Raw genomic sequence first — 12,841 nt, forward strand, 5'->3', positions numbered from 1 at the left:
CAACCTAATAACCAATATTTGAGGTTTCACACTCAGCACTCTTCATTGTAATAACAGCCTTTCCTTCTAGGTGTCAAAGCTTAAATGACTTTGTTTTATAACACTAAAAGCTAAAAACTTAATGTCCTTGGAGGCATTTTTCACACTGCTGAGTATTAAAGTGAACTTAGCACTTCAACACAAAAGCACTTTGTCACTGTTGTTATGCTAATAGTGAAGCTGTTGTCAGCTGGAGCTGGTCATTTCAACAAACCTGGATAAAGAATCGTTTTCTTAAGAATATCAGAGCAGCCGGAGATGTTCAGAGAAAAGCTTTATTTTAAATAAATTTCAAAAGCAGCATGTTACACAAGCAAGCCGACTTCATTTCAGTGAACCACACGTCAAACAAAGAGTGAGTGTCACCTCTTGGGTTCCCACTCTTTTAAAAAGCAGATTTAACAAAGTCTTCTTTATGGAAATGACAATGTATTCATATACATTTTAGGCCCTTTATAAAACCTCTCTTTGTGCATAATTATTGAAATCATGTTCAGGTTTAGTTTTCTTTCTAGATGTCACATGATTTAGCTCAGGCACTACAGCAGTTTCTATCCTTATTAACACGCTGTGGCTTTCAAAGATGCCGTGAATTATTACACTCTTTAACCACCATGAAAATCGTGACAGCCACCTCAACCGTTCTCTGACATTACCTCATGTTCTTGGAGGAAGAACAGATATGGATAACCAACGTCTCAACTTTTGCTCCTGGAACGAAATACAGAGAGAGAGAAGAGCTTGTAGCTACTGTCCTTCTGTTCTTTCCACCACTGCAGAGATGAACTGTCCCCTCAGAATGTCTTTGTCCAAGTTTCTACCTGCAAAACAGAAAAAAGACAATATAGGGTTAACGTGGCAGAGCTATGCACAGACGTAGTAGTATCTGTACATGACTGTTGTTCTCGAAGCAATCCAGCACACAAACATCCACCTCTTCTTCTGAATCCCAACAAACAATATGTGTTCTCTTCATCTCATTTTCTTTCTATCTCTCCTTTTTTCATTTTTTGCATATTTTCATGAGGTTGTTTTGTCTTTGCTTGACTCCTGTTCAGCTTATGTGTGACTAGTTTACATCTGTTTTTACTTTGCTTTCCATTTTTTTTTCAAAAGTACATTTATTAAATTTTGTACATTTTTATAACAAACAATCAGGAACATTCAAAAACAACAACAAAAGCAACACTCTTGGTGAAAAAAAAACACATAATCAAATAAAATAAAGATGCTATGACCCCGAAAGTGACAAGAAGAACCACATATTCAGAAAATTAAAAAAATAAATGATACAAACTTGCAAAAATATACAATCAGAATTAAACCAACAGAAACACAATAAATTAACCAATTTAGAAATTATTAATTTACTTTCACAGTTTAAACCTTTTTTTTTCTAGCAGTTAAGCAAGTCCTTGGTTTATTGTGATATCAGTGATGTCATCACCTTTTGTCTGATCCCAGATGTCTGATCTTTTCATACGATTTAAAAAGGCAGTCCACAACTAATAAAAATCCTCAATCTTACCTCTTCTTATACAAGTCATTTTTTCTAATGCCTGATTGCAGGACATTTCTGGATTTTGGTCCCTCCACATCCTTCCATTTTAAAAAGCAACAACACGTTTGGCTTCTATCAGAGAGAAATTAATTAGTTTACATTTGCTGTGAAGTCCTCAGGGTCTACAGAGTTTTGCTTCGATGGAAACAGTTTTTGCCGGTTTAGAAATCAGCTCAAGGAGCGCGCCGGTAGTCGAGTGGTTAAGGCGCGCACCATGTACGCAGGCGACCCGGGTTTGAATCTGGCCTGTGGCACTATTTCCTGCACGTCTCTCCCCACTCTCTTCCCTGTTTCTGACTCTATCCACTGTCCTATCTAATAAAGGCAAAAAGGCCAAAAATAAATCTTAAATAAATAAATAAAAATAAGCTCAAGAACCTCTCTCCACAGCTTCTAAATCTTTTAGGGGACCAATTTCTTTTCTACACTTAATGCAAATACCAGGAATAAATAGATTGGAACAATGCAGTTTAACAAGAGTGATGTAAGTCCTGAGAAGCCATTGATACTCTATCAGCTTTCATCTAGTATTTACAGTTTGCTTTGGGGCCTGAAAACATGTATTGTTCCAGTCCTGTAGTGAGATATCAAGCTGAATGTCATTGTTCCATAAGGATAGACATGAAAGGGAGTTCTTTTTATTTATAAACTGTGAAACTTAGATAACTGACATCTGCCATGCAGATTATTTACAGTGAGGTGTTCAATGGTAGACAGTGTAGATCCAAAGTTGTTTTGATTTGAAAAGTTAGAAATGCTTCTTGGGAAGATTGTGTTTTTCTTTTAATTGTTGAAATGACATATGAGTAGCTTCATCCAAAATATGCGCAAAAATCAACTCACTGGAAAGCTGGATAAACTATTTGATACCTTCAATCTCCAAAGAACTCTTAAATAATTTCCAAAGTGTTTTAATTTAAAGCAACTTTGTTCTACAAAGTCACAAATTAGATGAATTAACGATGCTGTCACTTTGCTGTTTAGAAAGTGGGTTGTCTTAAATGTTACAAGAAAGAAAATCTTATCAGAAACATTTTATTTCAAACTCAATCATTATATTTCTTGTTTTACATCCTTGTATGTAAATAACTTACACATTCTTGTAGGTTCAGCTGACCTGTGCAGTGGAAAGAGGAGCCATTTTCTAAAAAATTGGAGGCAAATTTTATGCTTTCAGAGTAGATTACCTTTGGACATGTACACCAAAAGCCTGATCAAAAACAAAGATTCAGATTCATCAAGAACTGGTGGACTGGCATCAGTTTATCTCCGTTAGTGATGCAGGTCCCCATACACAGAGGTCGCAGGCCTTGATGTGCTGACTGCTGGTTTGAATCCCGATTTTGGTGCTGTTTTGGGTATGTTTGCCCTGAGCAAAGAGCCCAAAAATAATCTTTAAAAAAGAGGAATTGGTGAATAATTTGGCTTGGATAAGAAAACAACCCACTTTTTCCTTATCACTAGTCAGATGAAGTATCAGTAATACAAAGAAATATATATGTATTTTTTTTACAATTTATTTTAGGGCTTTTTTTCCTTTATTGTGGAGAAAGGATCGTGGATAGAGTCAGAAAGAGGGATGAGAAAGTGGGGAATGACATGCAGTGAAAGAGACACAGGCTGGACCTGAACCTGGGCTGCCACTGTACATGGGGCATGACTCAACCACTAGGCCATCTGCGCCCCTTGAAATACATTTTCTCCCCAAGTTCCAGGGTTTATTTCAGTGTATCCAATACTTATTCAAATATCTTTAATAAAGTTTTCCAGTCTTTTTTTATCCCGAATAGTAAAACATCTTGGAAAATAAACTGTTAATACAAAACAGATACTACTTACTTTTATTGCAAAACATAATATTGTGCTGAAAATATTACAATCTTGTTACATTGTTGACTTGACACATCTAGCCTCAAAATTCTTGCTTGCTTATGAAATGAATTAAGTTTATGCAGTCCTATTTTTACACCCCTCTTAAACCCATAAGAAAACAACTGTGAGTTTTTGAATTAAAGTATTTTACAACTTTATTTAGGTAATCTTTGACACACAGGACACACAGCAGATTGTGTTAAAGCTTCATGTGTGAAATCAGAGTGATTATTTGTGTGCTCACCTATAAAGACCAGTCTGTTGATCCGCGGGTTCTCCTCCCAGAGCTGCGGAGTCTCATTCAGGTCATACAGCTCGTGGACCCCCTGCAGCATCACTTGGTGGGCTTTACCTGTGAGTGATACTATACCCTGAAAAAACACAAGTCACAAGTCCCAGTGACACATTAACCCAGACTGAAAGAAACCTCTGGAGCTGATTAATACGGATTATAAAGCGACAGTTACAGATCACTGCTGCCTCTCTGCTCACTATTGTGCCGGACTGTACCTTTAACCGAATGACGGTCATGGGTTTCCCCTCTTTGTTTTTTAACGTCTTCTCCCAAAGCAGATCCTGAAACAGTGGAAAATGTGTGTTAACTTCACAAAGGGCTTTATTGTGCTAGAGCTAATTAGTAATAACAACAGGGATAACACACTGAGGGGTCTGAATGATGCACAGTTTGTGTACCTGGATGAAGACATTTAAGGCGTCCTCAGGGAGATCTCCAGCAACCTCAAACGTCACAGTTAAAATACTCTGAGGATGACAAATGTAAGAGAAGTAGAGATTAATTCACAGAAAGAACAAATTAATACTCTTTGGTTGATATTAGATTATTTTTCAACATTTTTCAGTAATCCAAAATTAAGAAAAATGTTACAAGCCTCAAAAAATTGATTTCTGCTACAATGAATGAAGCTTTTATAAGGTAAAATGTTCCTCCTTGGTTCGCTAATGACCAAGCATCACATGCCCCATGTATGGATTTGTGTCTTTTAAGCAGATAGGTTCAAGTCAAACCTCTGGCCCTATGTCATTCCCCCACTTTGTTTCCCTGATTCTTCAAGCTATTCCCTGTCTTTCCTCTCAAAATAAAGGCAAAAATACCCTAAAACGAAACAAAAAAAATTAAAGAAATCCTTGTGACATCCTTAAATGTAGCTCCATCCTGTCTGTTCAAACTTTTTTTTTTTTGGTTATGTATTTATTTTGTTCAAAGTGTGTTTAATGTTTGAAATTTTGAATGGACTCTTTGTTAAATAACACATACAGCTCTGCAAAATAGGAGACCACACTTAATCCTCCCTAAATTATAATCTCTATATCTGTTGAAGCCAGATTACTCCTATATCCATGACATACTGATTTATAGATAGACCAAATCTTATTGATCAATGAGGAGTACACTTGTTGCTGTGAAAAAGTGGCACAGTGTCACCAAACAGCAATGTTTGTCACGGTCTCCACCAGTCATTATTATTCCAAATATTGCTTTCTGAACCTAATGCCAGTTATGGTATTAGTATTTTGTTGTTTAAAATAAATATGAATATTTTTGGCATTATTCTGATCTAAGAGATATCATTGCTTTGTTTTCTTAACCAGTTGTCATTTTCTGCACATAAGGCCCTAAAAACATTTCTTAATGAAATGTATAAGTAAGTCTTGTTTTTGTCTTGTTCTTTTGATGCAAAGAAAAGACTTGTTGCTGCTACTTAAAGGCCTCTGATTGATTTTGGTGATGTTCTGTACATGCATGCATCTTCTCAATGCCTTAAATCTTTAGATAAAGTGTACCACGGGTCACTGAGGTTTATAACAAATTCCTTAGCTCATCTTTGTACTCTTTATGACTGAGTTGGTTGGCCTTCTTTGACCACACGTATGCTAAATCGTTAACCAAATCTGCTTCCCTCATACTTGTGTGATTTCGTTCAAGTTAAAAGTTCTGGAAGCTACAGTTTTTGCTGTGTGACTCAGTTATGAATTTACTTTTGCTATCTGTTCCCAAAGTCCATCTTGAGATGGGTAAGACGAATTTCAGATATGCTGCTTTTGCAGCCTGGAATCAGCTGCATGAAACCTTTTGTCTTCAGGAGATAGTCTCTTTGAATCTTTCTAAAGGCAGATTGAATGCATTGGAGGAAGATGTATCAGGCTGTGGATGTTTTGACTGATGACTTTCTGCTCTGTGACGCTGGATTTAATTTTTTTGTGTGAAAATGGCTCTATTTTTTTATGTCTGTGTCTTTTTTCATTGTGCAGCTGCCTGTCTTGGTCAGGGCACTCTTGTAAATAAAATTCTTAATCTCAATTAGGTTTCCTGGTTAAAATATTTTTAGATGAAAATAATAATAATTATATTACTCCTGTTATTTTTACTGTACCATTTTTCTAAATCTTTTTTGACCTATTTTTTACTTTTTTAAACTGCTCTATAACTTTATTATCTCTTGTTCTAGCCCTCCTTAATATACCTTTTTATATATCAATTATTATATATAATTTTACACATGTTTAGAATATATGTATTTCTCAATCCTAGCTATCCTTATGATATTACTACCTGTTTTTATTTTATTTTGCTGCCCTTGTTGAGAATGTAACCTGAATTTTGAAGAGGGATCTTTAACGAAGTTAGTATTATTTGTCATGTTGAGTTATTAACAGGGTATATTTCACAAAATAAATATTATAGGGACAGTATTTTCAATAAAAACATTAACAGATCAAAACTATTCTGTAGTGTAAAATGGGAGCATTCTGTACAAGTAGATTACTTTGTACATAATAAATTATATAATATAATACAACCACTGTGTTAAGGATGTGGTGTATGTACGTATATTTTTAGCTTATTACCCATTACTGTTGTCACAGATTACATGAACTTTCTACTCAGCACTTATTTAAGTTTACTGAAACCAGAAAAGTCATTGTGAACGTTAAACAATAGAAGTGTTTTTACGCCTCGGCTGATGACTTTGTCAATGACTGTGTCAAAAACCACAACTCCACTCGGCACCTGAAACCCTCCAACGACTCCCCTCTTTGGCCTACACCCCCTCATACCTTCTCTCCCTCTCTACTCCTCTGTCACACACTCCCTCCTCTCCATGCTTCCTTACAGCGTTTAAAGGGGCACTTTGTACATATTTGGGGGGTTTTGTGTTGAAGTGTTAAGGTCACACACTTCCTTGTCATTTGGTATAACAACAGAAAAACAGCATTCTCATTTACATGAAAAGAGCAACATGGGGAAGAGGAGGGAGGAAAGGGGGGAGGGTCTGGGGGACGATTTAGCTTCATGCGGGAAAGGGAACCTGGAGAAAACAGACAACAATGGCGTTATTTACACACACAAACAACCCTCATCTCTCTCTCATCCTGTGATAAAAGTTCATGACAGAAAACAAGACGAGGACGCATGGAATCACTTGATCTACAGTAAAGTGTAAACATCTGAGACCACCATCAGATTCACTGTTAACACAGTTTCATTGTAGTTTATCATGCTCTTCCTTTTGTAAATGAAAGTGGTTTTATTTGTCATCATAACAATGGTCCAAAGAACAATGCATATGGAGAGATGTCATATTTAGAGATGTAGAACACTGACAGTCATAGACTGGCACCTAAACAATCGAGACCTGAATGTTATAGACAGAATGAGATCAACTAAACAGACAAAGAAATAAAGACTGGCTATATTCTTCAAGAGGACTCTAGGCAGTGTGAAAAAAAGCCTGGGATATTACAGCAGAAACTTCAAGACAGTCTCCTCAAAAGAGATAAAGCTAATAAAACTAATAACTGGTTGTGCCACCCTTGCCAGCATCAACTGCAAGCAAGTGTTGGTGATAACTGGCAATGAGCCCTTCACATCACTGTGGAGGAATTTCGTCCCACTCTTCTTTGCAATTGTTGAATTGTTTTAATTCAGCCATACTGTTTTCTTTTTTTTTGATTGTTTAAGGTCATGCCACAGCATCTCAATCGCTTTTAAGTCTAGACGTTGACTAGGCTACTCCAAAACCTCATTTTGCTTTTTTAAGCTTTTCAGAGGTGGACTTGCTGGCATGTTTCGGATCTTATCCTGCTGCATAACACAAATGCCCTTGAGCTTGAGGTCATGAACTGATGGCCGGACGTCCGGACATCAATTACGGCAGGTTGTCCAGGTCCTGAAGCAAAAAAAAGAGCCCCCGACCATCACAGTGCCACCACCATATTTGACTGTTGGCATGATGTTCTTATTATCAAATGCTGCTTTTAGCCTACTTCACTTTGTCAGATAGGTTCTATTTAAATGATTTCTTGATTCAACAGGTCTGGCAGTAATCAGGCCTTGGTGTGGCTGGTGAAACTGAACTTTCCAGCTTTCCAAGAACTGTGTTTAATCACAGTTAAATCATGATTTAACAAGTACTTTCTCGCATAGGGCCAGGTACACTGTAAAAAATGTCCGTAGAAAATACGGCAAAAGACTGTCAAATAGCAACAGTAAAAGACCCTAAAACAAATAAACATATATTACTGTATAAAATACACAGAATTGCTGTAAATCAAGCAACGGTATGAAACCTAAATTTTTACAATTAAAGTACGTAATAATTACAAAATTGTACCGTTTAAATGAAAGAAGATTGTGAAAATAAAGGAAAAATACTGTAATCTTCAAGACGGGCAATTACTCTAAAAATTACAGTAGTATTTTGTTAAAATTACAGACTTTTCTCTCATGTACATTTAAATTCACAGTAAAAATCTGTGAAAAAAATTGCAATCACATACCGTAATTTTAGCAGGGACAAGAGGTTATAAATACTGCATGATCAGGAAAGTTCTGTAGAAAATACAGCAAAAACCTGTCAACCTGCAAAACCTGTGAACAAGCACCAATTTGTTGTTATGTTCACATTTGTTTCTCAGTGCCACACCACATGATGCTGCCTTGTGAAATAAACGGACAGTTACAGTTAATATGAAAACCTTATTGAAACAAGAATGGTACCAAAAATCATTTTGTTTGTTCTTAATTTGATGGATGAAAGTGGTCAATTATTTTAGTTTAACTGATTTATTGGAAAAGAATGATGTTAATTGCTCTCACAAAGAATGCCATTGCATTTGTAAAGCCATTCCACTTCCTTTAATGCATCTAACACAAAATACATTGATGTACTTTAATGTTTCAGTCAATCTTCCAGAACTGAAATTGGATGACATATATTACTGATAGGAAATATAACAAGGTAATTGGAAAGAACTATTTTATATATACATAAAGAGAGAGAGAGAGAGAGAGAGAGAGAGAGAGACATACTGTATATATAATATGTATATAATACAGTTGAATATATAGTATATACATTATATAAATACAATAGTTATTTTTACTGGTTAAATAACTTAAACATGAATGCAAATGGAATGACAAGAAACCCTCCATAATCAGTTTTAGAAATGAATGGGAACTGTACATATAGTCTATCAAATTGATTTCTAAGGGAAAAAAAATTCTTTAAAAAAAACAATATGAAACCATGGTTTAGTTTCTGAAATTTTAATTTACTTCTCATACCTTATGTAATTTAATCTAAACTTCTCTTTACCTGTATGTGGGGTTATTTATGTCTAGTAAATACGTTTTGTTTCATGTGCCAACGCTGTATTAACTATTGGAATCTGTTCAATAAAGTTGTATCAATATAAAAAATAAATATATAAAAATAATTTTGAAAAACTGTTTCCCGTCGCCATTCAACCCTGTCTACACAGCAACGTTTTCTATTCTGTCTGTACTAGAACAGCGATTTGGGTGTTTAAAAATGGAACAATTTGGAAACGAGCTACAGAGTGAACAGTTTTCAGTCACCTCTTTCCATGTACACAAACATTGCTGCTTTCTCGAAATGCGTTTGCGCACTGTGGTTGCAGTCAATTGCCATGCGCGAATACGGTTTCGCGCAGGCGCGGGGAAAGAAGGACCTTATACGCATGCGTGTGTGGTTCGTTGGAAAATCAAACCGCCAACGGCTGCCTGGTAAACTACAGCGTTTTCGTGTCTTCTGTGGTCTCGTGTGCGCGGAAATATTTCATAAAGTTGCTGTCTGCTCGTAGAACGAGCCGCAAACGAAGATGGAATACAAAGCAGGACATTGGCGTGTATTAATTCGACGTCACCCGTAGCATCAGCCTACGAGCTATTGGTAAGGTATGTAGACCTTCTTTTGACGTAGTGTCAAATATTTCTTGAGTTCTTTTCATTCAGTAACACTACGTGTTTATAGGTAGAAGTTGAATGGGTCAGGAGGCATTTTGTTTCAATCCTAGACCAGCCAACATTGCTGTTTGATTTGTATTTTTTGCTGTCGTTTTAGCGTGGAGAACGTTTAACACTTGCTGTGTTGGGGTCCATAAGCGAACCCCAAGCTCAGAGCTAACTCCGCCCACTTCAGACTTTTGAAAAATGCACAAAAAATGGGCGGTTGGGTACTGGGAACACAGGGAAGAGGGAAAGAAAAAGGACGGAGTTTTCCAGATGAGGTGGGAGTGACCGTGAGGACCGTGATGTCCCCTAGCCAAAAAGTGAGAGTCCCGCCGCAGCACTGATGCTTCAGAGCGACCTAAGGTGAAGGATTTTTCCCCTTCAGAGTCACATTCATATCTGTGTTCAGAGTCATATTCATATCTGTGTTCAGAGTCCCCTGAGGCAGGCTTTCCAGCTTATTCCTACCCCTCCATGAATATGGGCGCAACTTCCGCTCCGTTCTATCTAAATGGGACTTTGCATAGAAACGAGATGCTAAACGTGACTGTTAAAGCAATTTTAATACCAAACTACATAAACTTAGACTGCTTAACCTCAAACGGATAATATTATTATTTCTCTAGCCTCTACTGGAGAGTTCAAATTGATGACATTACTTTAGATAACATACACGGGCATATTTAGCTAACTTTATTAGCTTTATATCAGTATAAAAAGATACATTTCTAGTTTGTAGAGTTGCTGAAATTCTCATTTTACAAACTAATCCCTCTAAAATATGGGAATTATATTTATAAAATTATCCATGACTCAAGTTGCCAGCTCTTCAGTTTGGTAAATGTCAAGTTTTGTATTAAGATTTAATGATAGATTAATACTAAAAGAATCACATCCCTGATGCATTTAGACAGTGGACAGCATGTTGTGAGAGACATATTTAACTTTGTCATAATATTAGTACCATGAACATAGCAACAGGTACTGAGCATTACAGAAAATATGATTAAAAATTTTCAGCTCATTGATTTAACAAAAATGAAGCAGTATTTATTCCAGCAAATATTTATTTATTTCAGAACAACCACTGTTGACACTAAATCACTTTAGTAAGCCTTTGGAAAAATCATGTTTTTGCTATTACTGTTGCTGTACTGGAAGTTCCACTTCCATTCATAGCTACAGTAGACCCCCAGGAATAATGTGGTATCCACCTTATTTACTTATCTACAGCTTATAATACAAACAATGTGAACATGTGATAACAAAAATATAAATATTTACAAATTCCAGAAGAATTCCTATTGAAACAACTGTGGTTCTTTGTTAGTGTCTATAGTTAGTTGCTGTACTTGAATACATGTATTTAATGTAGCCTACTTCCGTTTTGGCACCGGAAGTTTCGCCCATATTCACATTTACAGTAGCGGCCCCAGGAATAAGGTGGATAGTGTGGTGGTGGACTGTGGTGGTCCTGGGCACTACCTGTTTGCTCCAGCACCTCCTAAATGCACAATGGGGATATGTGCACGTCAGTGTCATGGCACTAAAGATTTAATAGCTCACTTGATTTTTGCAGGATGCCACAAAGCTCAAGATTCAGAGAGGACAGTTGGAGGGCTGCTCAGAGGACATACAGGGTATGGTGTTTCCCCTTCTCTCCTGTTTCGACAAAAAAGAAGACAACCTCTTTTGCCTTGTTGAAACATTCTTGCCAGATGGGGTATCAGTGGAAAGCCTACCCCATGTATTGTTTTTTGTAGTAAGTGGATCTCAGAAACACTTTAAAGACTCATTTGGATGGTAATGGATGATTTGCTTGTAATTCTTTTCTACTTTTGTCATCCTCCCAGGAGCCTCTTGCTAGGCTTCAAGGCAGCTCATGCTATGCATTGACCAGCATTGGGATCCACTCAGGAGTTCCTACAGAGGTAATAATTTTTCCTCTTTAGAGGTAGTTATATGGTATAGTGTAATGCTGGCAAAATGTTGTATTTCCTTCCAGCCGTGTGTATCATATGATACAATATCAGTTATTTTTATAACTGTGTTATAAATCACCTGTTACAACTGCTATCCTGAGGAAGACGGTTCAGGACAATAAGAGTCAAAACTAACAGACTGAAAAACAGCACATATCCCAGAGCAGTTGCAATAATAAACTAGAAAAGCACTCAGAGAGCGCAGACCTCCGCCATTAGCCCTATCTCCCAATAGTGAAGAGTCCTTTAAAAAGAACTAGATCCAGACGATGATCTGGATCAGTCCCAAAATCAAAACAGTTCTTCCTTTTGCCATTTCTGACATTTCCTGGAAATTTCATCAGAATCTATCCATGACTTTTTGGGCTATGTTGCCAACAAACAAACTAACAAACCCTGCCGATCACATAACCTCCTTGGCAGAGGTAATAATAATTGCACTGAATGGAACTGTGCAAAATTTCGTTGTACTTGTGTACAATGACAATAAAGATTCTGGTTCAGATTTTTAGGTTTGATAGTATCCAAATTTTCAAATTTAAAAAACAAAAAAAAAATAGATGTGCAGCGTTTTTTCTAAACCAAAACTGTCGTGAGCAGAAAAAGCGCAAGGGCGAGCGAGATGACACGCAGAGCTGTGGGATCAACACACACTCTAAGTGGAGGGGGTAGCACCATTCACAGCTTAGTGTTGATTTTAGAAGAACATATAAACACAGCAACACCCGTCTGATAACTGCTTAACAGCTGGATCACTCTACATGTATGTCTGCATTTTTGTGTCTGCTGAAGCTTCTGCCACAAAACACAAGGGATGTGACAAGACATTCAGCTCACGGGACAAGAAGAGATTGGGTCCACTCCTTTTTTGAGTGAATTCAAAAATTGGATAGTACTTTGCAATCAGTGCATACATAAGTGTTCAAAACTTCTAAGTTGACATGATTTGGTGCTTTACCTTGTCTTTCTATTTTTCCTTACTCTTTTTTAAGGTCCTGTTTCTTCTGCTAGTAGTGACTAGGACTCCATTACTTCATACTGTCTCCGGTATTCCACTCTTCTAAAAAGACGCCAGTTATCAAGGATTAATAATGGTAAGCCTTGCACAGC

At 36.8% G+C, this 12,841-nt stretch overlaps 1 protein-coding gene across 2 annotated transcripts in view; it reads right to left on the bottom strand.

Annotated features, from left to right (window-relative positions):
• Positions 1 to 298: 298 nt before the first annotated feature.
• The window catches only part of cbwd (COBW domain containing), a 40,867-nt gene continuing 28,324 nt past the window's right edge, over positions 299 to 12,841 (bottom strand). For both annotated transcript variants that reach the window (XM_041787951.1, XM_041787950.1), the window contains exons 13-16: positions 4,166 to 4,234; positions 3,983 to 4,048; positions 3,717 to 3,843; positions 299 to 860 (exon numbers count right to left, since the gene is read on the bottom strand). In XM_041787951.1, the coding sequence (XP_041643885.1) occupies positions 787 to 860; positions 3,717 to 3,843; positions 3,983 to 4,048; positions 4,166 to 4,234 (336 nt within the window). In that variant the 3' untranslated portion in view covers positions 299 to 786. The remainder of the gene's footprint in view (positions 861 to 3,716; positions 3,844 to 3,982; positions 4,049 to 4,165; positions 4,235 to 12,841) is intronic.

The sequence above is a fragment of the Cheilinus undulatus genome, linkage group 5, assembly GCF_018320785.1.
Source record: "Cheilinus undulatus linkage group 5, ASM1832078v1, whole genome shotgun sequence".
Classification (NCBI taxonomy): domain Eukaryota; kingdom Metazoa; phylum Chordata; class Actinopteri; order Labriformes; family Labridae; genus Cheilinus; species Cheilinus undulatus.